The sequence below is a fragment of the Thermobia domestica genome, chromosome 11 (genome assembly GCF_964235325.1).
Source record: "Thermobia domestica chromosome 11, izTheDome1.hap1.1, whole genome shotgun sequence".
NCBI classification, from domain to species: Eukaryota; Metazoa; Arthropoda; class Insecta; order Zygentoma; family Lepismatidae; genus Thermobia; species Thermobia domestica.
In genome coordinates, this window is record NC_137464.1 from 63,578,043 (window position 1) to 63,605,357 (window position 27,315).

A 27,315-nucleotide genomic window follows, 5' to 3' on the forward strand; every position below is an offset into this window, starting at 1 on the left:
GTCCCTTTAAGCGAAAGTCTTCTCCGTGATAACCTTGGTATTTCATAAGGATGTTAAGCCTAAACATACGAAACGAAACCAAATTATATATTTCTACTTGCCTGAATGCTTGTTGTTTTATAAAGAAGCCAACGTTGCTCAAATATATTGATAGAAATTGGCAAAATTTATCAACTGCCTACGCAGCTTCCAATATCAGCTTGGATTTGACTTAGTTTTAATTTTATTGAATGATATCTACATACCAAATTTGTAATTTAATACCTCAGATTTAACGTGGTGATTATGATACGTTGACCTTAAAATTTTATATACAAATACATTTAAAGTAATAACAGGATTTTCCCAATGGCTAAGGCGGGAGCTTCCCGATTTATATATAATTGTATAATGTCTTTACTTGTGTAACTGTTTACCTTTTTGTCCTTCTGAAATGACTCTTGGCAATTATATTAACAACTAGGCCTATGTAAAGATCAGCACAACGTATTTTTATCAGGAGTCCTTCGAGAGTGAGTCGGCAATCGCATTTGTGACCAATTAGTCCCGATTTCGTGTCGAAATTGACAATTTTTCTTGGATGAAGCCGAGAAGCGATTTGGATTACGCTTTAACCGTCTGTGACCCCTTCCAGCATAACCTGTTGTTGCATAATAACACCAAGGGGAAACAAACTAATTTCTGTCAATACCTAATATAAATACATAGAGTAAATTATTTAAACCAAAAAAACCTGGTTTAAGCCACACAAAAAACCCTGATGTTTTGGTTTTTCTCAATAAAAACCATGGTTTTTGCCAACCCTGCTAACGGGTCACGGAAAGATATTAGAATTAATCATTGTCGTAACTTGGAACCCAATTAACAATGAGCTGTCTGGTATTTTCTTAACACGTCACTTCACAGCGATTAGCAATAAAGCATAATCTCACTCCTTTCAAGCCCTAGAAAATAAATTTAGAATCATAAAATTACACTTTTCTTTATTAAGTTACAACACCGATTGATTTCACTACCATCTAAAAATCTCGAAAAGATAAAAGGAATAGAGCTCATTGTTGTAACTTGAACTTGTTCTTTTTAAAAGATAGAACTGAAAAGCGTTACAAAATAAACTCCATTATAGCTTAGTAAACACTATTAGGAGTATTCTAGTCCGGTTTCAGTACAATTCCGCTAGGTTTGCGAACCATTGCTAACGGTTAGAATGTACAATACGCAAATAGCAATATTTTGACGCCAAAACTGTAGTAAGGAATATGTTCTATATGTGATACTCTAAGCATAGAACTGTTTCATTTGGCGAATTTGGTTTTCTTTAAAATCTGAAAGTGATGGAATCGAGAAAAGGTACACACGATTTACATACGTATTTACATAATGTACTATACGTTGAAACAGTGTATAGTACATTAAGATAGTAAATTGTAAATACAGCATACAAGCACACGATTTACAGAAAACTGAAAAACGAAAATCCAGATATCAGGAACGTAAAGAAGCAGAGAATAATGAACTTGTCGCAGCTGGAAGTGATCCCAAGAAGCGAAAACTGCTATTTCTGGCAACTTCTCAAGCGGTAAAGATAAGCTTTATATATCTATATCTATATATAGGAAAAAGTAGTACACAGTGGATCAGAAGGCGTTATTCATTTATTTATTGCACAAATTTAACTAGCGCATGTCAGTTATTCTGTTTTCACATTACACACTTATTAATGAAATGTGGAACAACAATGGATGCTTCTCACTTGTGGTGAAGTGAAAAAATCTGTTTTCCTCGTGCTAAAGTAAAAAATTAAGTAACAGAACTGAATGCTCTGACTTTGTGATTTATCTTGTAATTTAGAATATCATGAACATGGGAAGTAGGTAAGAATGTATTTGTAATATAGCATTGTTTATTTTGTTCTTCTACTTTAATAGTTCCTTGTCGTGGGTTGTTTGGGTTGACAGCAACAAGTACACAGTGGATCACATCGGTGTGGTACACAGTGGACTGATCCACTCTGTACCTCATTGTTTATAGAAGTTCAAGTATTTGGCATACTCATTTAGAAACACATCATAATGTTGGAATCTTACGGAACTTTTACTATCATGTCACATGTTACAGATGAATGGTTTGACCACGAGGAAATACACGCAAGGCAACATGAAAGATATTTCGATGAGAGAAGCAGTGCAATTAGTGGTAGAGCAGCGATATTCTATTAGCCGTCTTGGTAAATTGAAGAACATTGATTACAGAACTTTGAACAGACAAGTCAAAAAATAAGAAAGTACCAGGTGGCAATGCTAAAATGAAGCCAAATTATTCTGTACGACAAATTTTCTTTTTAGAGTTGGAGCATTTATTTTCGAAATATATAAAAATGTGCAACAATATGTGTTAGTCTACCGTGGCCGAGAGGCATTTGGCGTATGAAATTGCCAAGAACAACAATATATCGATACCTGCTTCGTCGGAAAAAAAGCAAAATTTCAGGTCTAAAGTGAATCGTTATAAAGATCTTAGTATTAGAAATCCCGAAGATGTGTTGGAAAGCGTCAATCTTGGACTATCAAGATTGTTGTCATTCAACAAACACAATGTTAAGGCATTCTTTAGAAATTTATGTAACTTATCTACGAAATATCCCAAATTATGTAGCCTTTCACGTATTTCCAACTTAGACATGAACTAGAGCAGTTCAGACATCCAAGAAAGTAATAGCAGAGAAAGAAGCCAAGCAATTAAATCTATGCATGAGTGGCGAAAATGGGGTCCTCGTTATGACGTTTGTGACTGTGAGCATCGGGTATATTTTTGTCACCAGCTATGGTTTATCCTAGGAAATATTTTGAACAGCATATGATCAATGAGGCATAGCCTAACCCACTTACTTTGAGAACTCCATCAGGACGGATGAATGAAAAATTGTTACCACATTCTAGCAATAAAATACAATCAGTTGGATGTGCCTGTTTTCGTACCATTGAAAGCACATTAAAATGCAGCTATGGATACTTGATTGTTACAAAACCAAAGAGTGCCCATGTTAATATACGAAGCAGCTCAATCTTGGGAATAGTATTTGCACGAGCAGTGATTCCAACCAACATCAAAGCAGATTTTAGAAAGACAGGAATGTCTCCTTATGATCAAAATGTATTTACAGACAATGGTTCTTTTTTACGTTGTATGTACGCAAAAACAGATAGAAGACCAAATCAATGTACCTTCCTCAAGCAACAATCCTTTAATTCAAGAAGTAGAGAATATAGATGCAGATTCGAAAGAAAATGCTTTCCAGAAAGAAGAACTTAAACAGTGTTTTGTGTCACCTCAAGAAACATCGTAGAAAGAAAGGCAGAAGCCGTTTCCGGAAAAAGCCAAACGTTTTGAAGGCAAAGCCAGTAAATAAAGGGAGTCCAAATTCAACAGCAATCGGAAACAAAAAGGAAAAAGAAAAGACGTTCCGTCCCGAAGAAAGTGAAAGAAAATGATAGTTCAACGGAGAATGAAGATTTTCAGCCAATTGTATTATAAGATTTTTCAGATGATGATGATGATACTTTAGAAAACGAAATCTTTTAGTTTGTCACACGATTATGTCCCTCAGGCTAAGGAAAACGGTCGATGTTACTTTAAAGACAGAAACTACTACTTATGATGATTTGAAACAGAGTCAAAGAGAAGTTCAACCTGGTGATTACGTTCTTGTAAGGTTTCTTTCACGGACACATTACATTGGTCAAATCACGACTAGAAAAAAACAATGAAAATGACTTTAGATTTCGTTTCTACGAAGCGAGAAGATACCTGAAAGTTTCATCCAACCAAATAATCCAGATATTTCATCCATACACAATATTTGAATAGTAAGAGGGCTTCCAAAACCTCTTGACTAATAATTTGTATAATCATACAAATTGAATCCACAACAAATTGCTTATGCTATTGTGCGTAATTACTTAAATTTCTAAATTTACTAATCCGGAACCAATGATTCTCTGTACAAGATATCAATTTAATTGTCTAAAACGTTTGTTTTATAACAGTCGTTTGTATTATTTATTTTGGTAATCAATTCCTGAAATTAATAGTATGCTATTAAGATCTTGTAATACTTCAATTCTAACTTTTATTTAGAATTTTAAAATTTATTTTGTATTGTGAGTAATAGTACAGATTTTGACAATAATGCTTACAATTTTATGTAGATTTGGAGATTTTTAAATGATGGGCCCCTTTACCACACGTTTCTATTCATTACTTTCAATACATTGTTCCTTTGATCCACTGTGTACGATGGTGGTACACAATGAATCACTTTACAAGCATTAGCGTTAACGGTAACTGTAAGATACAGAGCAGCGCTACAAATTAATAAATTACTTACGAATGTAGTGGAGACATGTGTCCATGTTCTACACTAAACAAATTCCAGTAATACTTATATTAAACGGATTTATGCTCAAAATTTTAAAAATTGATCCACTGTGTACTACCCTCCCCTATATATATAACAAGCAAGTAGCTGACGGTTTCGCAAATTATTTCCGATCGGTATATGATAAAAATGTAGCATCATATAACTGCTCTGACCCAATGCAAATGGAAGTAAGTAATACTTTGATAATGAATAAAATCTCGGATGAGGAATATAAAAGAGCCACTAAAAAATTAAAACCCAAGAAAGCATGTGGACCGGACGGAATTCCTCCATATCTGATAAAAGCATGTTCAGAAATTTTACATGAGCCATTGATTACATTATTTAACTTAGTGCTTAAAACACAAACATTTCCCAATATTTGGAAAACAACTAGGGTATCGCCAATTTTTAAAAGTGGGGATAATAGCAAAGTAGAAAATTATCGACCAATAGCCATAGTTTGTGCACAGGTGAAACTTCTTGAACAAATATTATATGATCGTATTTTCAATCACATAAAAAGCTACATTTGTGAAAATCAACATGGATTCTATCCTGGTCGCTCAACAGTAACAAATTTACTTAATTTTACCCAATTTGTTCACGAGGTTATTCATAATCGTAATCGTGTAGATGTAATATATATTGATTTTGCCAAGGCCTTTGACATGATTAACCATGACATACTTCTTACAAAACTTTCAATCTTGGGATTTTCATCAGAGTTACTCAAATTATTTATATCATACTTGAGTCAAAGAAAACAATATGTAAGTTTTCAACAATCAAAATCATTTTGCTATAATATGAATTCCGGGGTACCACAAGGCTCAAACTTGGGGCCCTTATTATTCCTACTCTTTATAAATGATCTGCCAAGGTATGTTAAGAACTCAAAATGCATATTGTATGCAGATGATGTTAAGTTGTATAAAGAAATACAAACGAATTCTGATATATTAAAACTGCAAGAAGATTTAAATAACATATACACATGGAGTATAAAAAATTAATTAAATTTTAACATTAAAAAATGTAAGTTTATGATATTTACAAAACAAAGAACTGTAACTGAAATTCTGCCATATTCAATAGGAAATCAATATCTGGAGCGTATATTTATATATAGGGACTTGGGAGTTACATTTAGCAGCGAAATGTCTTTTAATAAACACATTTCATTGATCACACAAGATGCCTTCAAGCAATTGGGGTTTGTAATCAGAAGCACTAAACTGTTTACAAACGTAAATGTCATTGGAACTCTTTTTAAAACTCTAGTACTGCCAAAATTGGAATATGCGTCAGTGATCTGGGCAGCTAAATGTAAGACTCAAGAAAATCAGATAGAAGCAATACAAAAAAGATTCCTAAGGTATTTATATTATAAGAAAACAGGACAGTCTGCTCTGGTAAATAAAATATCTTACTCTAATTTGTTAAGTGAATTTAATTATATTAAACTTTCTGCTAGATGTATCATTGCACAAGAAATATGTCTACACAAAATAGTAAATGGCATATTTGATAACAGTGAATTTTTACAATACATTAAATTTAATATCAGTGACAGAACGTTAAGAATAAGAAATCTGTTGTGGTATAAAACATCCAAAACAAATACATACAAAAATTCACCATTGGTCAGAATGTGTAAGCTGTATAATAATATAGCACAAAGTGTAGAAGAATTTGATCTTAATCTTAACCAGCAAGTGTTTATAAAATTAATCAAAAATAAATTTTTACTGAATAATAGTTCAGGATAAAATAATATAGGTGTAATTATGTACTTTATATATGTATTGATGTCTTCTTGCTTTCAAGTATATGTGCGTGTACTTATATGTGTATGTATTCATATAAAACCTATATACTTGTAGGGTATGTACTTCAATATGTGTACCTGGAAATATTCAGAAGCATAAACCATAACTGTTGTTTATAGCGATATCTATTATCTAATTTTGTGTATTTGAGAAGAATGTTTCTTGCCATTTTTGTGTTTTTGTGTGTGTGTGTTTTTTTTTTTTTTTTTGTATTTTTATTTTTTTTCTTTTTAATGCTATCTTTTTTCTTTTTAATTTTTATCACTTACTAATCTAGTAATTGTTCCTTTAATGTATGTAATAGATTGTAAGAGCCTTCTGTAAATGGAGATTTTTTTCTCTGTTGAAGGTAAATAAATAAATATATATATATATCTTTCATTCATTTATTTGAACTTATGGGATGTCAGCGACAAAGCAATTTACCTCTATAGAAATAACAAGGGGAAGACGTTACCCACGGCCACTGCCGGATTAATCCGCATGGAGGCCTCCAAGCTACTCGAAAAATCCCCCCGCCCCCAGAAAAAATAAAAAGAAGTAGCTAAGTAAAAAAAAAAAAAAAAAAAAACAACTTTACATTTCGTGGGGGCGGGGGTTTAGCCATCCAAGTCTCCAGCTAAAGGTTCATTCCTAAAAGGGCAGTCTAGACTCCAGACCAATAACTCGGTATTCAAAAAGGCCCTTAAGCATCATTCTCCGGATGGGCTCTTTTACTCCCAGTTCGCCTCTGATGCTACTTGGTGATAAAGTTAGGTAGATTCATTGAAAAATCACTGCAGATTTATAGTATTTCATCGTACAGTTAAATAAAAGCACGTGAATGTGGAAAAAGACTGTCTGTGGTAGTAATTTCCATTAGTGAAGCATCTCTGTACAATGTAAAGAAGCTGTATTCTGTTTTTACAACAGTAGAGCCACAAATGTAAAACCATTACAAGTGCCGTAGGCTGTCGTATATCTGTCTGAGTACTTACAATAATAATTACAGCAGGCGGTTTTATTTTGTCATGAGCTATTTCCAGTATGTCATGCTGTATTTACATAATGTACTATACGTTGAAACAGCGTATAGTACATTAAGATAGTAAATTGTAAATACAGCGTACAAGCACGACCGAAAAAAAATAAAATTAAATTAAATCTTTGAGTTTTACGTCCCGCAGTTATGCCGGTTAGGCTAAAGGAGACAGTGATTATGAGAAATGAATGAAATGGTGGAATGAAGAAAGTGGGAGGAAACGGGAGAGCCCCGAGAAATCCCACGAGCACGGTGCTTGTCCACCACAAAGTCCACGCGGCGCGAGCTGGGATCGAACCAGGGACCCCAAGCACCGGAGGTGAAAGCTTTATCACTGAGCCACCGCGCCCCCACAAGCACGATCGAATTCCTGTTTGTAGTGGCAGCAAACACAGGTTGGTGCTTCGGATCTTTTTGATGAATAATAATTTTTGAATATACCCGAGGCCACTTCGCATCTGCTCATTATGGAAATGCAATGTTGAAAACAAAGGGTTAAGTGCCGGAGAGTAGGTCCAGAAATATGAAAAAATACATAAAATTTACAGGAAAGATATAATGAATCGGTTATTTTTCGTGACATCCACACATACAAAACAAGTTATATTTGTACCGGTATGTTAAAAGCTGCATCTTTTTGGTATTGTTTTAAGTGGAGGCATGCTGTGGGGCAATTACCTGAAAGATGGCAGTTACATGTGACATTTCGATTTTCAGTATTATAGCAATGTATGTTGGTGGGAAACAAGAGTTATTATTGAATTTCAGTACAAAGTGTGATAAAGAGCGACCATAGATATACAGAAACGAAGAAACAGTTACATATTTAAACGTGAATATCGTAGTGATGGTATGAATTTAATTGCAGTCAATGCATTATGAAAGCAACATAAACATCTTGCTCATGGTAGAAAAAAAGCAGGGAAATAAAAGTATTTATTAAAGTCCTTATTCAAGTCCTATACCAAAATGTAAAGATAAGTAATCGCAGAATATGTTAAAAAAGCAACTAATCTAACATAATCTAATGTTTTTAGCGACAACCTCGTTTAAGCACATATCCACCATCGCTCACGCGACAGCTCTGTACAGATGCAATGCTCTGCTCTGTCAGTACCGCTAGGGTTTCCTTGTTACGCTTCTGCCCTGATTTTGTTAAACAGCATTCGTGCTTTATATTGGACACCTAGCACAGGTTGCTTTGTGGTTTTTAACCTGTAGCTTTTATGGCGGATGCCGGGACCCAGTAATTACACGCAAAATGATAAAGTCCTCACAAATTGAATGGGCACCAGTGAATTCTTGTGAAACGCTTTCTAAGTTAGTAACAGTAAATTTCGTTATAAATGAAGGTGCAGCTTTACTATACAGATCCATAGATTTATAAAATTTACAGAAGAAATTTCTAATATTTTAATAGAGTAGTCTATAAGTAATAGAAATGTGGTGTGCACTTACCTCTGAAATGCGTATTTACGTAGAAATTTAGAACTGAACGTCAAAAATGAAATGCACTTAATCTCCTACAAGGTAATTACAGAAAAATGTATTGTTTTTGAAATATTTATGATAAATTACAACAAATATTGTATTAGAGTAGTTTTTAAGCAATCGAAGTAGTTAGGGCTTTTACGTCTGACATGGATTTGTACGAAAAAAAAAAATGAAGTGTAACACTGTACACTAACGTTGAGGCAGTCATAATGCGCAGTGTATAAACAGATTGAACATGAATCAGGATATACGAGAAGCAATAGTTAAGAAGCGCAACCATTGGAATCCCTTTTAGATTTTGGTCATCTCGTCTTTATGTAAATTGTGAAAAAGGTAGAAAACCACGAGCCCTCCGGGGCTTTTAACCCGCCTCGCTCGCTCGGCTGTTTTGTTAAGGTGTCATTAGTGTTTTTTAGTGACCACCTTCTTTTTATGTAAATTGTGTTGCAGGCAGGAAACAACGAGCCCTGAGGTGCTTCTAACCCCCTTCCTCGACTATGTTTTGTTGATATAGCATTAGTGTTTTCCAGTGACCTACTAACATAGGTTGGTTAGTGTTTTGCAGAAAACCTAAGGGAATCTGCACCGGAAAATGCAAGACCACACCTGAAAAGTGATTGCTGGGAAGGTTCTAGAACACAGGTCCTCCCTATATAACTTAGTACCTAGATTGATTCATTTCTACACCAAAGTTTAATTAATTCAAATAGTATTGCCAAGCGAGCGTCAGCGAGTGAAGGCGGGTTAGAGCCCCGCAGGGCACGTTGTTTTCGGTCTTTATTACAACTAAATGGAAAGGGGAACCTGTGTTCTAGAACCTTGCGTGATTGCTGAAGGTACAGAAAGCGAAAGCACAAAGACGTGTTTTTCAAGAATTTGTGTGGATCCGTATAGTAAAACTGCCTAGCTACATAATACTTTTTGCGTGTACGCACCGTCACTTCACGCCTGCTATCTAAAGAAGCAATTTGGCTGGGATTATTTCCTATAAATGGAACCTAGCACAGATTGGTTGTTAGTTTGCATAAATAATTTCTGTGGCACATGAGTTTCACATGTATAATTAATCTGCACATAATTATTCGGACATGCTACAAGAAAATAAGGGGTAGAATGCCTTGAAATCCTTTGAAAGCATTGAGGTAAAAAAAAAAAATTTTTTTGAATATTGCGGATTATTGTAAATCTGAAAAGAAAAAAATCAATACATCATTCTGAAATATCTTACACCTAAAAGAGGTCCTCGCCCAAGTGCATGCTGTCCTGTTTCCAGAGTAACATCTTCGCTACATGTATCTATTCTTCTTAACTTTACAATTCCCATCTTTACAGCATCCAACGCCAAAAAAATCACTGATGTTCAGTATCAGTTAGACCTTTAATTAACTCACACTACAATGTTTGTTCTCGACAGTATCATTTTCATGTTTCTTGTTAATTTGAAAATTTAATTTTGGGTTAAATTTATAATTCGTAAGTTACTTGTTTTATCGTACGCGAATTTTCTTCTTCTTCTTCTTCTTCTGCGGACACCTTGCCTTGCTCAATAACGTAGATCTATGTAAATAAAGATAATAGGCAGTAGGAACAGGTGGGTATTAGGAATGGCCGGATCCGAAGATCCGGATCTGATTGGGTCCGGATCCGGATCTCGGATTTCGGATCTGGATTGGGATCTCGGATCTGGGTTCGAAATTCGGATCTGGATCCGAAATCCGGATCTCAGATCTTGATTCTTATCCAAACCCACATTAGGGCTGTTCTGATAATCGAGTAATCGATAACAATTCGATAAAATTTCAAAACCGTTTCATCGATAAAGAATTTTAATTTTATCGAACTTTCGAGACTCCCGAAATGTTTGAGACTCTCGAAATGTTCGAGACTCTTGAAATGATCGAGACTCCCGAAATGTTCGAGACTCTCGAAATGTTCGAGACTCCCGAAATGTTGAAGACTCCCGAAATGTAAGAAACATTAGACAACTTCGAGACACTCGAACTGTTCGAGAGTCTCGAATTGTTTGAAATCAGCAAATACAGAAATATATCAATATGATCGCATTTGTCGAGTCGCTTGAATATTTTGAAAAGTTCGGGATTATCGGAGTGTTCGGAAGAAACAATGTATTCGAGGTTATCATAGATGTATATAATATGTATTACATATGTGCAGGGTGTTCACTTTAAAACTTCTCTCCTTAGCAATGAAGTGAAGGAAAAGTTTTTTCCCACAGATCTGTACACGATTTAACCATTCTGTGAGAAGAGAGAAAGAAGAAGAGAAAACATGCATCACCGGAATGGAATTGGAATCCAAGACACCATTAGGCTACTAATAGTCATTTTGCCGATTGCGCCAATAACGGGGCAGGCAAAAAAATATTTTTACATATGATTTCGACAAATACAATTTTGCAATATCTTATTAGATGAAAAAAGTTGTTTGACTAGTTTGGCTACAAGAAGGAATCATTGGAGAGGTGAAGGAACCGAATTGTCCATCACTACTTTTGATAATACCCGAAACTTCGATAATATTCGAAATGTCGATAGTACCTGAAACTTCGATAATATTCGAACTTTCGATAATACCCGAAACTTCGATAATACTCGAAATGTCGATAATACCCGAAACTTCGATAATACTCGAAATGTCGATAATACCCGAAACTTCGATAATACTCGAAATTTCGATAATACCCGAAACTTCGATAATTTCAAATACTCGAACGGTTTCGAGTAACCGATGACAACTCGATAAATTTTCACTCCCGAAGTTCGATAGGTCTTCAGCCTTATCGAACACTCCTAACCCACATCCCACCCAACTTATGATAAACTTGGATATCAAAAATTCGCCGAAAGTAATTTCATGAAGTTCTGACAGTGAAGAAGAAAACAGAAAATTAAGACGAATATTGACAAGTCTATTTGTCTCCTTCATTCTACACTAAAGATCAAATGCTTTCCTTACTAAAAAATAATCTGATTTGATCCGGATGAGAGTTTGAATTTCGAATCTAGGCCCACCCGGTTGCAGGACCGAGATGAAATACACACATATTTATATTTGAAACCGGAATACAAAACTCGAATATTTAAAATTCCCCAATACACTTATTTCATTGACAGTTAAGAAAACATAAAATGTTAAGACAAGTATTGACTAGTTTTAACGTATATTTATCTTGCTCAGTCTGCTCAATATATCAAATGTATACCTTACAATTAGATTTAATAATTATTTAGTAAATCACAATATGAGCACCGAGAATAAACTATGAATTTTGGTTCCCCTTATCTAGATTTGAAATTTCGGATTCATATATAGAATCAGGCTGAAAGATAAATATTTGAGATCTGGAAACCGAAACAAGTGCTAATACCAAGATCGTATAGTCGTTTGTACCTAAGTAATGTGAGCGGAAGGCTTTGCACTGATTCCTCATGTACTTTGGCGAACACGAGAAACTAAAAACAGATAAATATTCTTTTTCAGGGGCAAGTCGCGCTTTAACATGACTTTTCATGAGTGTTGTGTTCAAATACGAAAACTGTAATGGCAACTTGTTTGAAATAAATGTCTTTTCTTTTTTAGCAATAAAGTTAGGTACTTTCACATTGAATAAAAATTAGCAAAACACATTTCACTGAATAGAGTGCTGGTTCTTATGGAAGCTTTCACACTTAACCGAAGATTTCCTCATGTGGGTATCGGCTTGCTGAAAGACGTGGTTTATCAGGAGGTCGGCCAAGATTCTTTCGGACTTAGCCTGTAGACTGCATCTGGTATCAATTATTCCCATATAACAAGACTAACCATATATAAAGTTGGTTCGAAATGATTTAAAATATCACAAATTGATCTTAAGGGGATAATCGCGATTTAAATATTCGTAAATCAGAAGAGATGTAAAAGTTAAGCGTTAAAATAAATACGATAATTCCTCATGCAACGTAATGATAGCAATAAAACTCCTTATATAACATTTTCAAAGCTAAGATTAACAGTTATGTTCTTGAAGAGGGTTTATGGCAACATAGAATATTATAAATCCAATTATCGTAAGTAGTACCTCTGACAGACCAGCATTTCAAATCACCATCGCCCTTCATCCTGACAAGTGGGCAATTCACTTACCCACAATGACTTTTCAGGCGTTCCAGTGACATCAATATCTCAGTTTGGGTTTGGGATCATGCTTCGGTGAACCCTGACAATCACCATCAGCAGCTATTAGAGAATCAGAACTTATTTCTGTATTAGATAATGTGGGTAACTATAGCTTTTCGACTATAGAAGACGGAGAGCGTGCCTTCCGTGCCCGTGGTCATGAGTTCAATTTCCAGAGAGGCACTCAACAATTTCGATGTTGACCCAGCACCGTGAGGACAATTGGGGAGTTATCTTAAGTAAGAGGTAGCGGACTCCAGTCTAGAAAGCCGGCATTAGGGACTTCGGGTGTCGATGCGTTGACTACACATCCCCACTTTCAACGTAAGCCCGCTGGTAGGAACCAAAGGACTGTAGTGCCAAGAATTTAGTTTGTTTTAATTATCATAAATGCATTCTTTATTATTAAATTTTATCCAATACTTTCTTTCCAACTAGTTTGCGAAACTCAGAGCTAGCTACTTGTTTTCTTTTTAATTCATATTCATAGTTAGCACAACTAATCACTAAGGAAAAACAATCTTTTCAATAAAATTCGCCTCGCGTCTTTCGTAGCTCTAAGTTTAGTTATTTTTAGCTTTTTTTTTAAAGCTGAAGGACAGTTTATCATTTTCCCCTCGCTTTCCCTATTTTTTTCTAGTTTTACCTATGTTTCTTTGCACAGACATTGCGCCTATACGCACGTGCTTAGTGTGTTCGTTTACAAAAGCGGGGCATTTTCCTGCCACTATAGAAAGTAAGAGTGCACTGTATCAGAGAAATGTTAAGTGACGAATGTAATTGAATACAACTGTGACGGTCATAATTACTGTTTTTGCATCGTACATAGTTTCCTCATCCTCATTAATCTCTTCACCCCCGCTTCGTGAATTCCAGTTCTAGTATTCTTTCTTGATGGGGGACTGATGTCTCATGTAGGCTTATTAACTATAACATCAGCAATAAAGAAAGTACGGTTTAATTTGCACTAATTTTAAAACAATACGTTAATTAAATAATAATAATAATACGGAGCGAGCTCAGGCTACTTGTTAGGATTCTTGCTTCGCAATTGGATAACACCGGGTTCTAATTCGGAGACCAGCCATCCTGACTGAGGATTTTCCAGGGTTGTTCCTCAGTTATAATGGGCAAATGCTAGGTTAGTACCTTGATCTAAGGCTCTGGAGACCTACCTTCCATTCCTTTTCCAATGTTTTCATCTGTTGATTACTACAGTGTAAAGTAATTGTATTATTACAGAGGATGTATCTGGTAGCTTATAGTAAATAAACAATAACGACGTAATATATCTTCACGAAACGTGTGGGTTAATTTAACTACAGCCTTACAGTCCCAATAGATGGCTAAAGTTTTAATATCAATTTCCTGACTTTTAAATACTATTTTCATATTGCTTCAGCTTTCAATTTTCTCATGTATGTTCCCACCGAGAATTGAACCTGAGATCACATGAACAAATGCGAATATGTTAAATATTTTTGAACATTTTAATATACAAAACACAAAAAGCTTCGATGCATGCATATGTTTTGGTTACGTCCTGCAATGTATGATTAAAGAAACCTTGAGGGTGGAACAGATAACAGAAATCTCTTTCATATTTACTCCTTCAACAAACTCCCGACCTCAGAAGGGCAAGCCATAAGTTAGGTAATAAAGTCATACAACGAACACAACCATATCGCTCTCCTTAAATTATCGTGTGTATGTTTAAAAATCTACTGTTGTTCCACGCCAACCAGTCTATATTTTTTGTTGTATATACCTTCGAAGTGATAGATATTCATTATTACATTTGTTGATGATTGGACTCTAGTGGGTCAGAAACTACTATTAATAAAGAGTTTGTTTTGTCTAGTATTTCTGCGATTAGAAGGGCCTTCATTTGTATACGAGAAGAGAAGAAAGTTTATTTTCTAAGAATAAAATAAATATTTTCAATGTGAAGCTAACATTAAGTTTCGAAGAGGAGCTAAACAGAGGAATTTGTTACCATTTACATCAGTTTTCAGACTGTTCACTATACTCTGAAATGAGAAGAAATCAAACTTGGAAACATTTTACTAAAGAGACTTCGACAGAAAGTGCAACATGTAAATATTACAAGGTTAAAATAAAATAAAGAACAAAGATAGCACAAACGTGTTATGGAAACATTTAAAAGCACAGCAACCTACTATATCAGTGAATCAGAAAAAAGATTTAACGAATTTTAGATATTCAATTTTATGATCACAATTTCAGATGTAGGTTTGGTTACGAATCAAGATCTAAGATTCGAATTTCGGATGCAGATCCGAGATCCGGATCCGGATCTGAGGTTCGGATCCGAGATCTGGATCTAGGTCCGGATGCGGCAAGGTCCGGATCTAGATCCGGATTCGGCAAGATCCGGATCTCACTGGATCCGGGATATCCGGATCCGAAAATTTTTGGCCTTCCCTAGTTGGTATAAGGTGAAAATGAACGAATCTACATTAAATGGACCAGAATCGTGAAATTTATGAAGCATACAGAGAAATGGCGGGCGATATTGTTGATAGAGAGGGCAAGAGAAAATGAGATGATCGATGGAGCCTGTATCGATACCACAGTTACAAAGTGGAGTAGTACGTTTTCGGAGAAGATATAAGCATTGGGGAGCATACAGAATGTGAAGTCTGTTACGGAGCAGAAAATGGAGGTAAGAGGGAGAGAAAGTATATTGAGTGAACCAAGATGGAGAGCGGAGAGAACAAGCATGGTGCCAGTACCAACGTGCCTTTGTACATGAGGCATTATAAGCAGTCCAGCGTTGATAATGAAGTGTAATAAGTTGTGGAAAAAGGTCAATAGGCGAGACGAAAAGATCTATGGGAGTGCCGTGCAGTGCTACGAAACGGGCTGCGGCAGCAGCTAGAGAATTTCCGAGAATGTTGACATGACCTTTGGACCAAATTAAGCAAGTAGTATAGTTGAGGGAAGTCGCCGGTATAGAAGAAGACGGATTTCATAAAGAATCCAGGACGATTTTGAAGTCCAGGGGGAAGATTGTAGAGATTGGAGGAAAGATTTAGAATCAGTGGCGATACAGATAGATGTATACTGATGCTGAAGAGAATGAAGAAGAGTCGCAAACAAGGCATATACTTCAGTGAGAAAAGTAGACACATAATGGGACAGTTCAAAGCTGAAACATTGCTGAAGAGAGGAATCGTAAAAGGCTGATCCCAAATGCAAATCCTAGCCAGAACCATCGCAGTACAAATGAACAGTGTGCTGAGGGAGAGGAGGAATGGATAAGGAAAAACAATGTTGGAAAGATACGGGAGGCAAAATGTGGGCGGGAGAGTATTGGGGAAAAAATGATAGAACAAGATTGGGAAAAAACTGGATAGTCATGCAAGTAGCAAGGGAGTGTATACGTGCGCTGGATGTGTAACAGATGTGGTGCAAGATCTAGGTAGCTGGTGTATAGAAAAGGGAAAGATTCGAGATATGGAGAACGTTTGCGGCCTGTATGAAGGTGTCGGAGCAGAGTGAGTTTAGGGAGGAGAGAGGATCGTGTAAATTGGAAACGTTGAAAACAAAATTTGTCTGAGAGATGTTTCAACTGAATTGCTAAAGGTGGAACTCAGGTCTCAGAATAAAGTGCAGTAGCAGCAGTGGTGGAAGGAAGGCTAAGAGTGCGGCAGAGAGTAGTATATTGAAGGAATTGGAATTTTTGAAAGACTCTAGAAGAAGAAGGAGATTAAAAAACACCGTAAGTAAACCTGTTTATATAACAGGAGGAGGACACGGAAATCTGTAGACCAAGTAGAAGTGGAAATAGAACGAAATAAACGTAAGAAGGATGATGTTTTTTGATGAAGAAGGTGATAATTGGGGGTCCAACGTAAAGAAGAATCGAAGACGATCCGATGTATTTAACAGAGGGACGGCGAGGAAGAGTAATACCGGTAAAAGTAAGGAAGGGTAGGGCGGGAGTGCGTTTGCGAGTAAACACTAGAAAGGAAGTTTTGTTCCAGTTTATTCTTAAGCCATGTTTGGAACACCAGGTGGAGAATGTGATGAGAGCTGAAATGAGTTGGAGTTAGTAGTATAGACTCCTTATTTCCCCAAAATTCGTTGCAAACTCATGTCATTAAAATAATGACGGTAAAAGTCCAGGTCTATACTACTACGTAATGTTTCGTATATGTCGCATGTTTGTATTTTTATTTTTCATTTTGTATTTTGGATTGCAACATTATTTTTAATTTTGTTTCTGCACTTTTTATTTTAGTTTCCATATTAATTTTAAACTTGTACTTTTAACTTTGCTTCTGCATTTTTTATTTTTAGTTTTGCATTTTTTATTTCTTGTAATTTTTATTTTGTTTCGGAATTTGAAATGTAACATTCAGTTTTAAAGTTGTACTTTTAATATTCTTTTTGCAATTTGGATTGCAACATTGTGTTTTGTTTCTGTACTTTTTACTTTTTAGTTCTACATTTTATTTCATAACTTGTACTTTTAATTTTTCTTTTTGCAATTTAAATCGCGACATTGTGTTTTTAAATTTTTGTATCTGTATTTTTTGTTTTCAGTTTTGCATTTTTCTCTCTTATAGTTTATTTTTGTTCCTACATTCTCGATTGCAATACTGCGTTTTAAGTTCTGGTTCTGTACTTTTATTTTTAGCTTTGCATGTTTCAATTTTTTAAACTTGTACTTTTAATTTTTCTTTTTGCAATTTGGATTGCAACATTGTTTTTAATTTTCTTTCTGTATTTTTTATTTTCAGTTTTACATTTTTTTAACTTGTAGTTTTAATTTTGTTTCTGCATTTTTATTTTTTCCATTGTGCATTTTTATTTTTCCTTTCTGTATTTTGGATTACAACATTGTTTTTTAATTTTGTTTCTGCACTTTTTATTTTAGTTTCCATATTAATTTTAAACTTTGCTTCTGCATTTTTTATTTTGTTTTGCATTTTGTTTGTAACTTGTAATTTTTATTTTGTTTCGGAAATTGAAATGTAACATTCTGTTTTAAAGTTGTACTTTTAATACTCTTTTGCAATTTGGATTGCAACATTGTGTTTAATTTTCTTTCTGTATTTTTTTATTTTTTAGTTCTACATTTTTATTTCTTAACGTACTTTTAACTTTCCTCTTGCAATTTGGATTGCAACATTGTGTTTCCATTTTTAGTCTTATAGTTTTATTTTTGTTTCTGCATTTTCGATTGCAACATTGCGTTTTAAGTTTTGGTTCTGTATTTTTATTTTTAGCTTTGCGTTTCACTTTTTTAAAGTTGTACTTTAAGTTTTGGTTCTGTATTTTTATTTTTAGCTTTGCATGTTTCAATTTTTTAAACTTGTACTTTTAATTTTCCTTCTTGAAATTTGGATTGCAACATTGTTTTTAATTTTCTTTCTGTATTTTTTATTTTCACTTTTACATTTTTATTTTTTAACTTGTAGTTTTAATTTTGTTTCTGCATTTTTATTTTTCCTTTGTGCATTTTTATTTTTCTTTCTGTATTGTGGATTACAACATTGTTTTTTAAATTTTGTTTCTGCACTTTTTATTTTAGTTTCCATATTAATTTTAAACATGTACTTTTAACTTTGCTTCTGCATTTTTTATTTTGTTTTGCATTTTGTTTGTAACTTGTAATTTTTATTTTGTTTCGGAATTTGAAATGTAACATTCTGTTTTAAAGTTATACTTTTAATATTTTTGCAATTTGAATTGCAACATTGTTTTTAATTTTCTTTTGTGTATTTTTTATTTTCAGTTTTACATTTTTATTTCTTAACTTGTAGTTTTAATTTTGTTTCTGCATTTTTATTTTTTTCCTTTGTGCATTTTTATTTTTCCTTTCTGTATTTTGTATTGCAACATTGTTTTTAATTTTGTTTCTGCACCTTTTATTTCCAGTTTTACGTTTTTTTGTTTCGGAATTTGTACTTTTAGTTTTCTTTTTGCAATTTGGAATGCAACATTGTGTTTTAAGTTTTGTTTTTGCATTTTATTTCTTAACTTTTCCTTTTACTTTTAGTTTGTGCATTGAATTGCAACACTGACTTAAATTTTACGTTTAACAATCAAAGTGTTTCATGTAATAAATTTTAAGTTTAACCGGTGTGTTTTGTGTTAAAAATAACTTTCTTATGTTCAAGTTTGTTTTTTCAATTAGTATTTCTGATTATTTTACAGTTTGCAACTATGTTGCTTTGTCTTTCTATTGGAATTATTTGTACGTTGACAATCATAGATTGCTCAGATTCCTATGGATTTTTTTAATACGTTCACACTGAACAAATGTTAAGAAAAATAATTTTCTTATGTTTAAACTTGCCAATTTTAATATTTCTGATTATTTAACAGTTTGCAGTTTTAGTATTTTCGGAATTATTTGTAGGTTCACAGTGTAGATGTTCTTACGAGTTTGAAGTGTTACAAAATATTCTGTACCGTTGCGAAATGTTCATGAAATTAGTTTCTCTTTATTACTACATAATTAACACATTTCGTAATATTACTGTTACTAATTTAAAATATTTTCATGTATTTTCAAACACCTGAGTACTAGACTTCAAACTAAATGTGTCTGTGTACGAAATTAAATTTTGAAAGTAGAAATTTCGCGCAACAAACTGCACCATATCCTATAAAATTAGTAGTGTTAAAGTAAAGCCGTTCACCGTTATACTCTGTGTTGTTACCGCAATTATTTTAAAACAACAATTTTGTTACGAAGTTACAATTATTGCAAAGTACATGTACATCTAATAATAAACTTTCAAGTATACCTTTGCTGATCTTTAAAGTTACAAGTCTTTGGAAGTTACATTTACTAAACGTTTACAGGAATTGTTGATAAACTCTTATGTTCATCTTCGGTTAAGTTCGGTAATTTTCGGAAACATTCGTGTGCTGCATTTACCAAACGTGTACAGGAATTGTCGATAAACTCTTATGTTTATCTTCGGTAAAGCTCGACAATTTTCGGAAACATTCGTGTGGTACATTTACCAAACGTATACAGGAATAGTCGACAAACTCTTGTTTATCTTCGGTAAAGTTCGACAATTTTCGGAAACATTCGTGTGGTACAAACGTATACAGGAATTGTCGATAAACTCTTATGTTTATCTTCGGTAAAGTTCGGCAATCTTCGGAATTCGTGTGGAATTCTTGGAATTTCCAATTATCTGTGTTCATAATAAGACAATACATTGTTTGTAATTCAGTATTGAAAAATCATTAAAAAAGTAAACACGTTTCCTGGTTGTACGCTACGTGTTGTAATTAGTCTAAAGACAATTTCATTACGGCAATTTGTAAATTACAATTATCGGAAAGTAGTGAAGGATTAACCGATAAACTTAAAAGTATATTTTCGGTGAACTAAAAATATAGTTAGTGAGTGGCAAGTGCTAGTGCATCAATACTAAACTGAAAAAGTTACGGGAAGTTTTATTATTATAGTTAACGGCAACTATTAGTGCAATTGCCGATAAGCTTTCAAGTGCATTGCCGGTAAACTTAAAACTAAATCTGTCGTGAACTGAAAAAGATACGGAACATTGTGATTTATATTTACTGGTAAGTGTGAAAGAATTCTTAAAAGTGTATCTTTACTCAACACATACTGAATCATATCATAAAAGTCTAGTTACGGAACCTTGTCATTTGAAAACTGCGAAAAAAATTATCAAAAATTTTGTGTGCCCAGTAACACTATTAATTTATTTATAATACACCATCGTGTAAAATATTTACTGTTTTAAGAAACAATAATACAACTGCAATTACATATTTTGTGCAACACTAATACAATGGAAGGATACTCTGTGATCTGCACCATGTTGTCAGCACAAGAAGCGCGAGGATATGATAATCCAAATGAAGTTTTATTTACGTGGGAAGTGTTAACACAATGCCATGGCACGGGTGCAAGGGTATGCAATGAAGCTTATTTCAAGCTATTGCAAGCGTTGTTTATGCATTTTGACTGTGATCCTCATGTTGTTTTGGAAAAATATAAGTGTGCAAAAGATATTATTGATTTATATCATGTAGGCTTCTTTCGCCTACATAATATAAGGAATTTAGCTCGTGAAAAGTTTATGGAACTTGTGTCTGAAGGAAAGACTAATAGTTTAACTACAGATGACTTTAGCGTGTTCATGGAAAATTTTATAAACTTTCCAAGTCCTAATACTAATTCTGTATCACAACCTAACATGTATGGGAGTGGTAAAACAAATGAATATTTTCGTATTGTTAATAGTACAACCAAACATTATACTTATTTTCGACTTACAGGAAAGGAAATTACAATTGAACGTATGCAAACTAGCGGAATAGATGATCCTGAAAAACATATTCACTTGTTATTTGAATTTGTAAAGGAACATGTGTTAAATGATGCCGACAATGATATGTATGTTGGTATAACAATAGAAAGTTCTGCTTCCACGATTAATAAACCAATATACATTTCGTGGCGTCAAAAGTCAGATTTAAGCTCCGACATTCTATTTCGTAATATTGAAAATATTTTAAATAGTAATGAAAATTATTTATTAGGTGATAAAGTAAATTTCAAAATTCATATTGTTGATTCACGTAAAGGTAGGGGACGAACTAGGGGTTCATCAAAATATGTTGATCTTGTAACACACATGCAACAATGTACTATCCCAATAGAAAAGGATGTGTATTGTCTTCCCAAGAGTATTATTCTTGGAATGGGTAAGGCTCATCATCGTTATAACTATGTATATAAATTGAAAAATCATCCTGAAAGATTGATGAAACAAGCAAAGCATTTATGTGTCAGTGCTAAAGTTGACATTGAAATCCGTAATGGGTGTACTATTGATGTGAAAAAGTTTGAAAATAAACTAGCGCCTCATTATAAAATTGTTGTTTACGAGAAGAATGGTTTGACTCGAAACTACACTGTAATTTATCCGGGAATACATGCATCAAAGAAAATTTTGATTTTCTGCACTGAAGGACACTACGAATTAATTACCAACACTACAACACTATTAAACAAGAAAAGTTATTGTCAGTATTGTTTGGAAGGTTATCATCATACAGAAAATCATAAGTGTAACTTCAAAGGCACAATTTGTGAAAAGTATGACAGTGTTTGTAATAATAATAATATTAAACTCGGGTGCATTGATTGTCATAGTCTGCTTTCTTCAGAAGAATATTTTGCCTATCATAAAACGATAATTGTTTGCGGAAAGAGTTTATGCGAAACAAAGAAAATCTGTGTCCAATGTGGTGATATGGTTGACATGCGTTCACGCAAGTCTGAACATGAATGTGGTGAACGTTTTTGTAAAACATGTTATACACATGTAAGCGATGACCATATTTGTTTTGTTCAAACGGCTACTGTGCAACATGTAGATACCTTTTTGTACATCATCTTTGATGGTGATACAATGTTGCTTCCTAAAAGTGAACAGGGAGAACAAGAACATCACGTGAATTTCGTAAATTGTATTCACGCCTGTTACAAGTGTAAGGACATGAAACTTGATGATACATGCTTTGTATGGGGAGATAAAAATGAATTCCGTTCATTTGATTTCCACAACATTCATGGATTTGTTAATCATGTATTAATAACTCGGCCAATGTTTAAAAAAATCATTGTACTTTCACATGATGGCAGTAATTATCATATGCAATTCTGTGCTAAAACTTTGATAATAAACCATCATTTTACATCTAAAGTAATAATGTCGAGGCAAAAAATTGTTGAAATGGGTTTGGGACAAAAGATTTACTTCCGTGACACATATTTGTATATGGGAGTTAAATTATCACAATTACCTAAGACGTTAGGTCTTTCTGCAAATTTACAAAAGGGAGATTTCCCATACTTGTTTAATACATTACACAACCAAAATTATATAGGCAAAATTCCTGAGCTAAAGTATTTTGATCCTGATTCAAGGAGCACTGAAGATCGAAACCAACTTAACATCTGGCACGAAAAACGTGCTGCTAGAGATGAGGAGTATGATCTCCAAAAGGAAATGATGCAATATTGTAGAAATGATGTTAAATGTTAGCAGAGGCTGTCATTAAATTTTCAAACTTAATTGAAGACCAAACAAATGGTATCCAATGGTTTATCGTCGCGCCAACTATTGCTAGTTTGGCAATACTAACGTATCGTACCGTATGTTTACCCAAAGAAATTATTCCAATTGTTCCACCCTATGGGTTTGGCCATCGTGATCGTCAAAGTCTAGAGGCAATGTACTGGCTACGGTACTTAGAACGTACTACGGGTAATGAAATTCTCCATTCTGGGAATGGCTTGGAAAAACGATTTGGGAGGTATAAGGTCGATGGATTTGAAAGTAAAACAAATACAGTTCACGGGTGTTACTATCACGGTTGTCCCTAGATTCCACCTCTAAGCAAGGTACATCACAAAAGATCGGTATGAAAAAAACACCACAAAAATAGCATTTCTTAAAAAATTAAATCTTATGTAATTGAAATGTGGGAATGTGAATGGGACCACATGGTAAAAAATGACAAAAAATTACAACAGTTTATTCAAACACAGTGTCATGATCTTGCCGATCATCTGGTACCTAAAGATAGTTTTCATGGTGGACATACCGAATGTTTCAATGCATTGTACGAATGTACCAGCGAGGAGTTTGTGTCATATTATGATGTAACTTCGTTATATCCTTGGGTGATGGCACGTAAGCCATTGCCTATAGGTAAACCAAAAATATACAAGGGACCAAGCTTTCCACAAGTGAAAAGTATTCATCGATTAGTCAAATGCACCATCTTACCTCCAAGACTTATATTTTCCAATTTTACCATATACGTGTAATGAACGCCTTTTGTTTGGGTTATGTCGTACGTGTATGGAACAAAGTAATAACAAATGCATGCATAATGATACCGAGCGTGTCATTATTGGTACATACTGTACTCCTGAACTTCATGTAGCTTTAGACCTCGGATACAAAATTCTACAAATTATCGAAATTTGGGAATTCAAATTATCCGGATCGGAAGATAACCTATTTAAAGATTATGTCAATTCCTTCTTAAAAATGAAACAGGAGTCTTCAGGGTTTCCCAGCTGTTGCAAAACTAAACAAGACCAAGAGAAATATATTGCAGACTATTATGTCCATGAATGCATTCAGTTAACGGATGGGAAATTGATGCATTTATAGGCTTAGGGCCAAAAAATTATGCCAAGGCATTCACAGCACCAACCCTCGACATCAACAATACTTTTTTCATTCTTTTCTCCTTCTCTCTCTCTCTCTCTCTCTCTCTTCTATCCAATGTATCCATGCGCTTTATTCTAATAATCCAGTCCACCGCATGTTACGTTGGTTATTCTCAGCCTCTTTTTTTAAATAAAGGAGTACAATGGCTATTCTTTAAAGTTAACAAGGTTCTTTCCACATAAAAGGGGTCCTTATTTCTTTTCTGCTACCACCAGCGCAGGTGGGATGCTAAATGTCACATTTATCTAACAAGTGAAAAGATGTTTTTTCATCTATTTCAAATGTTTCTTTTCTAAACAAGGGTGCATTCATCTCAAAAATCGTAACATTCAGGTGCTCACAAGTAACACATAAGATTCTCTCTCCCCAACAATAAATGTCACATAAGTTTTCTCATCGGTTGTATACAGTAGTGTCCACCAATATACAGGTGCGGTCCAGCAGTATGTGGTTTCCGGTCTCCATTGCAATAACTTTGTCAAACTGACATCTAACTTCTGTCAACTTTTTCTCTCATCTTATTCTTTCCGGTTCTATACAATAGTGTCCACCAGTATACAGGTGGTGTGCTACCATTCTTTCAATGGAATCTCAATAAATAAATGTTGCAATAACTTTGTCAAACTGACATCTAACATTTGCCCAAGTGTTAGTCTAAAAATCTCTCTTCTTGACATTAATGAGTGCTATTTTTTCTTAAACTTGGCATCTTTTTGTTCTCTATCCATCCTGCACAAGGCGCAGCATTCTTCCAATGCATTTATCCATTTCAAATGTGTATAATTTCTATTCTTTTACAAATACAAAGATCGAATTTATGTGACATGTTCATGATGCTGTCTTTTGACTTCCTACAAGTACAGTATTGTCCCAAAGCAATCTGTCAATTTCAAATGTCAATAACTTGTATTCTTTTAAAGCTACAAGGATCAAATTTATGTAACAACAAGATAATGGTTCTCTTTTTCGAATACTAAGGTTCTGTATCTCCTATTTCCGGACCGCATGGGGCGAAGTTTGAGCACACATTCCACCAAGACTACTGTTTGACGCCGTCGGAAAATCCATTAGTGACTTTCCCTAGTCCACCATTTAGGATAAGGAGAATGGACAATAGAGGGACGAATTGAGGGAGAGGGATCAGGGTGGGAGTGTGATACTGCCTGGGAAAGCCGAGAACAGAAAGCAGTGTAAAGATGGAGAGGATCACTGGACGAGGGAGGGGGAGAGAAATGATCAAAGCAGGAAGAATAAAGGGACCAATCAAGGTTAGTAGAATATGAACGACCTATAGGGGAGAAGGGAGGAAAGGGAGGAGAAGTAGAGTTATGTAAAATGATGGGGAAGTGATCACTGCCGTAGGCGTCGGAAGAAACAGTCCATGTAAGGTGGCTGGAGTAAGCAGAAGAACAAAAAGTGAGATCAGGAGCGGTAGGAAGTTCGCGGAGACGGGAAAGACGTGTAGGAGTGCCGGTATTCAGAAGAGTACAGGGCAAGGTGGGAAGTAGACAATACAGAGCAGAACCAGCGGGGTCGGAAAAAGGAGACCCCCAGAACGGGTGGTTACAATTTACGTCACCGCCTACAATCCAGGGAGGGGAAAGGAAATTAACAAGATAAAGCCAGAGATGATCAGGAAGGTGAACGTGAGGGATAATATAAAGGTTAACCACAGTGAGAGAGTGAACGGTAACCATTTGACATTGAACTTCTGGGTATTGGATGGGAGGAGGGTGTAGAACGTAAGGTAAAGAATTATGAATGCCGAGAGAGAGTCCCCGTCGACCGTCCGGGCGAACATCATGAAGCCAACGGTAGGAATCTGTCAGCCAGGTTTCTTGGAGTAAGAGAAAAGACGGATGGAATAGAGATATGAGGTGATGTAAGGTATATATTAAACTGCGAGAACTCCTCATGTTCCATTGTAAGAGATTAGAAAAGCGTGAATCAGATGATGTTATAGTAAATGTGATTGTAAGAGCTGGAGTATGGTGATGCAAGATTTTTAGTCGGGAGGAGAAAATTTATGTTGAGATTTTTCTAAAATAGGAAGGATAGAAGAAACAGCGGAGGAAAAAGAAGGTATAGGATCTGCCGCATGTGACGGTTTCTGAAAAGCTGTGACGGTGCTGGGAAGGGAAGAAAATGCTAAAGGGGATCGTTCAGTTTGAAGAGATGGGGGACGGGCAGAAAGAGAAGGTGAAGAGTGAGAACTAAGAGAGCGCTTTTTTCTAACACCGGAAGGAGAGAAAGGAGAATGAGAAGTGGAAGGCCGAGAGATAACAGCTGAATGTGGAAGGGAAGCAGAGGTAGGGATAGAGGACGGAGTAAAGCAAGAAGTGGCAAGAGAGGACGAAGTAGATTGGGGAGGTGGATCTCCCTTTAAGGAGCGTTGTACAGCGGTCGTGGTTAAGTAGCATCGTTTAGGGTCGGTATAGATGTTCTGTAGCCATCAGGGTATTAATTTGAATTTATATGAGGCGTTCAGGACACTGAGGGAAGGTAGCCACGTGGTTACCAGCACAGTGCTTGCTCTTGAGAGGTGCAGAGCAGGAGGAAGAGGAGTAGCCGGGTAGGCCGCACGTAACACAAGATTGTTTACGACTGCAGGCCTGCTTAAAATGGCTGTAAAATAGGCAGTTAGTACATTGCTTTAGTCTCGGGATATGTTTCAACGCGAAGGTGAAAATAGAAAAGGGTGCAATGGGAGGGGAGAGTGTTGGCATCGAAAGTAAATACGATTGTTTCGGTGGGGATGGAAGAGGATGTAGAATTCGTAACAGAAGGGTGAGAATGGGAGGTTGGAGGTAAAGAAGAGTCAGATGTAGAGGGAACTGAGGAATCATCAGACGAAGAACGTTTACGAAACATACGGCGAACATGTAAAATTGGAGCGCTACAGCGCAACGCAGTGATGAGTTCATCGTCCGTTAAGGACGGATCGACTCCTCCTAATATACCCTGACAAGAAACGGCATAATTCGAAATGTAAGCACGCCAATTATGTGCCGTCAATAAAAGATGTTGAAGGAAATCGTTGGGGGTTTTGCCAGTACGAAAAAAGACCTTTAAACCCTGAGGGCCAAGAGTGCG

At 35.1% G+C, this 27,315-nt stretch overlaps 1 protein-coding gene across 3 annotated transcripts in view; it reads right to left on the reverse strand.

The window, feature by feature from the left end:
* LOC145664109 (uncharacterized) overlaps nucleotides 1–10,294 on the reverse strand; it is a 54,746-nt gene extending 44,452 nt beyond the window's left edge. For 2 of the 3 annotated variants that reach the window (XM_081730465.1, XM_081730464.1), the window contains exon 1: nucleotides 9,996–10,293. In XM_081730465.1, the coding sequence (XP_081586591.1) occupies nucleotides 9,996–10,091 (96 nt within the window). In that variant the 5' untranslated portion in view covers nucleotides 10,092–10,293. Of the gene's footprint in view, nucleotides 1–9,995 lie in introns of all 3 variants that reach the window. The other variant, XM_081730467.1, reaches the window with a different exon arrangement.
* Between the last annotated feature and the right edge of the window lie 17,021 nt (nucleotides 10,295–27,315).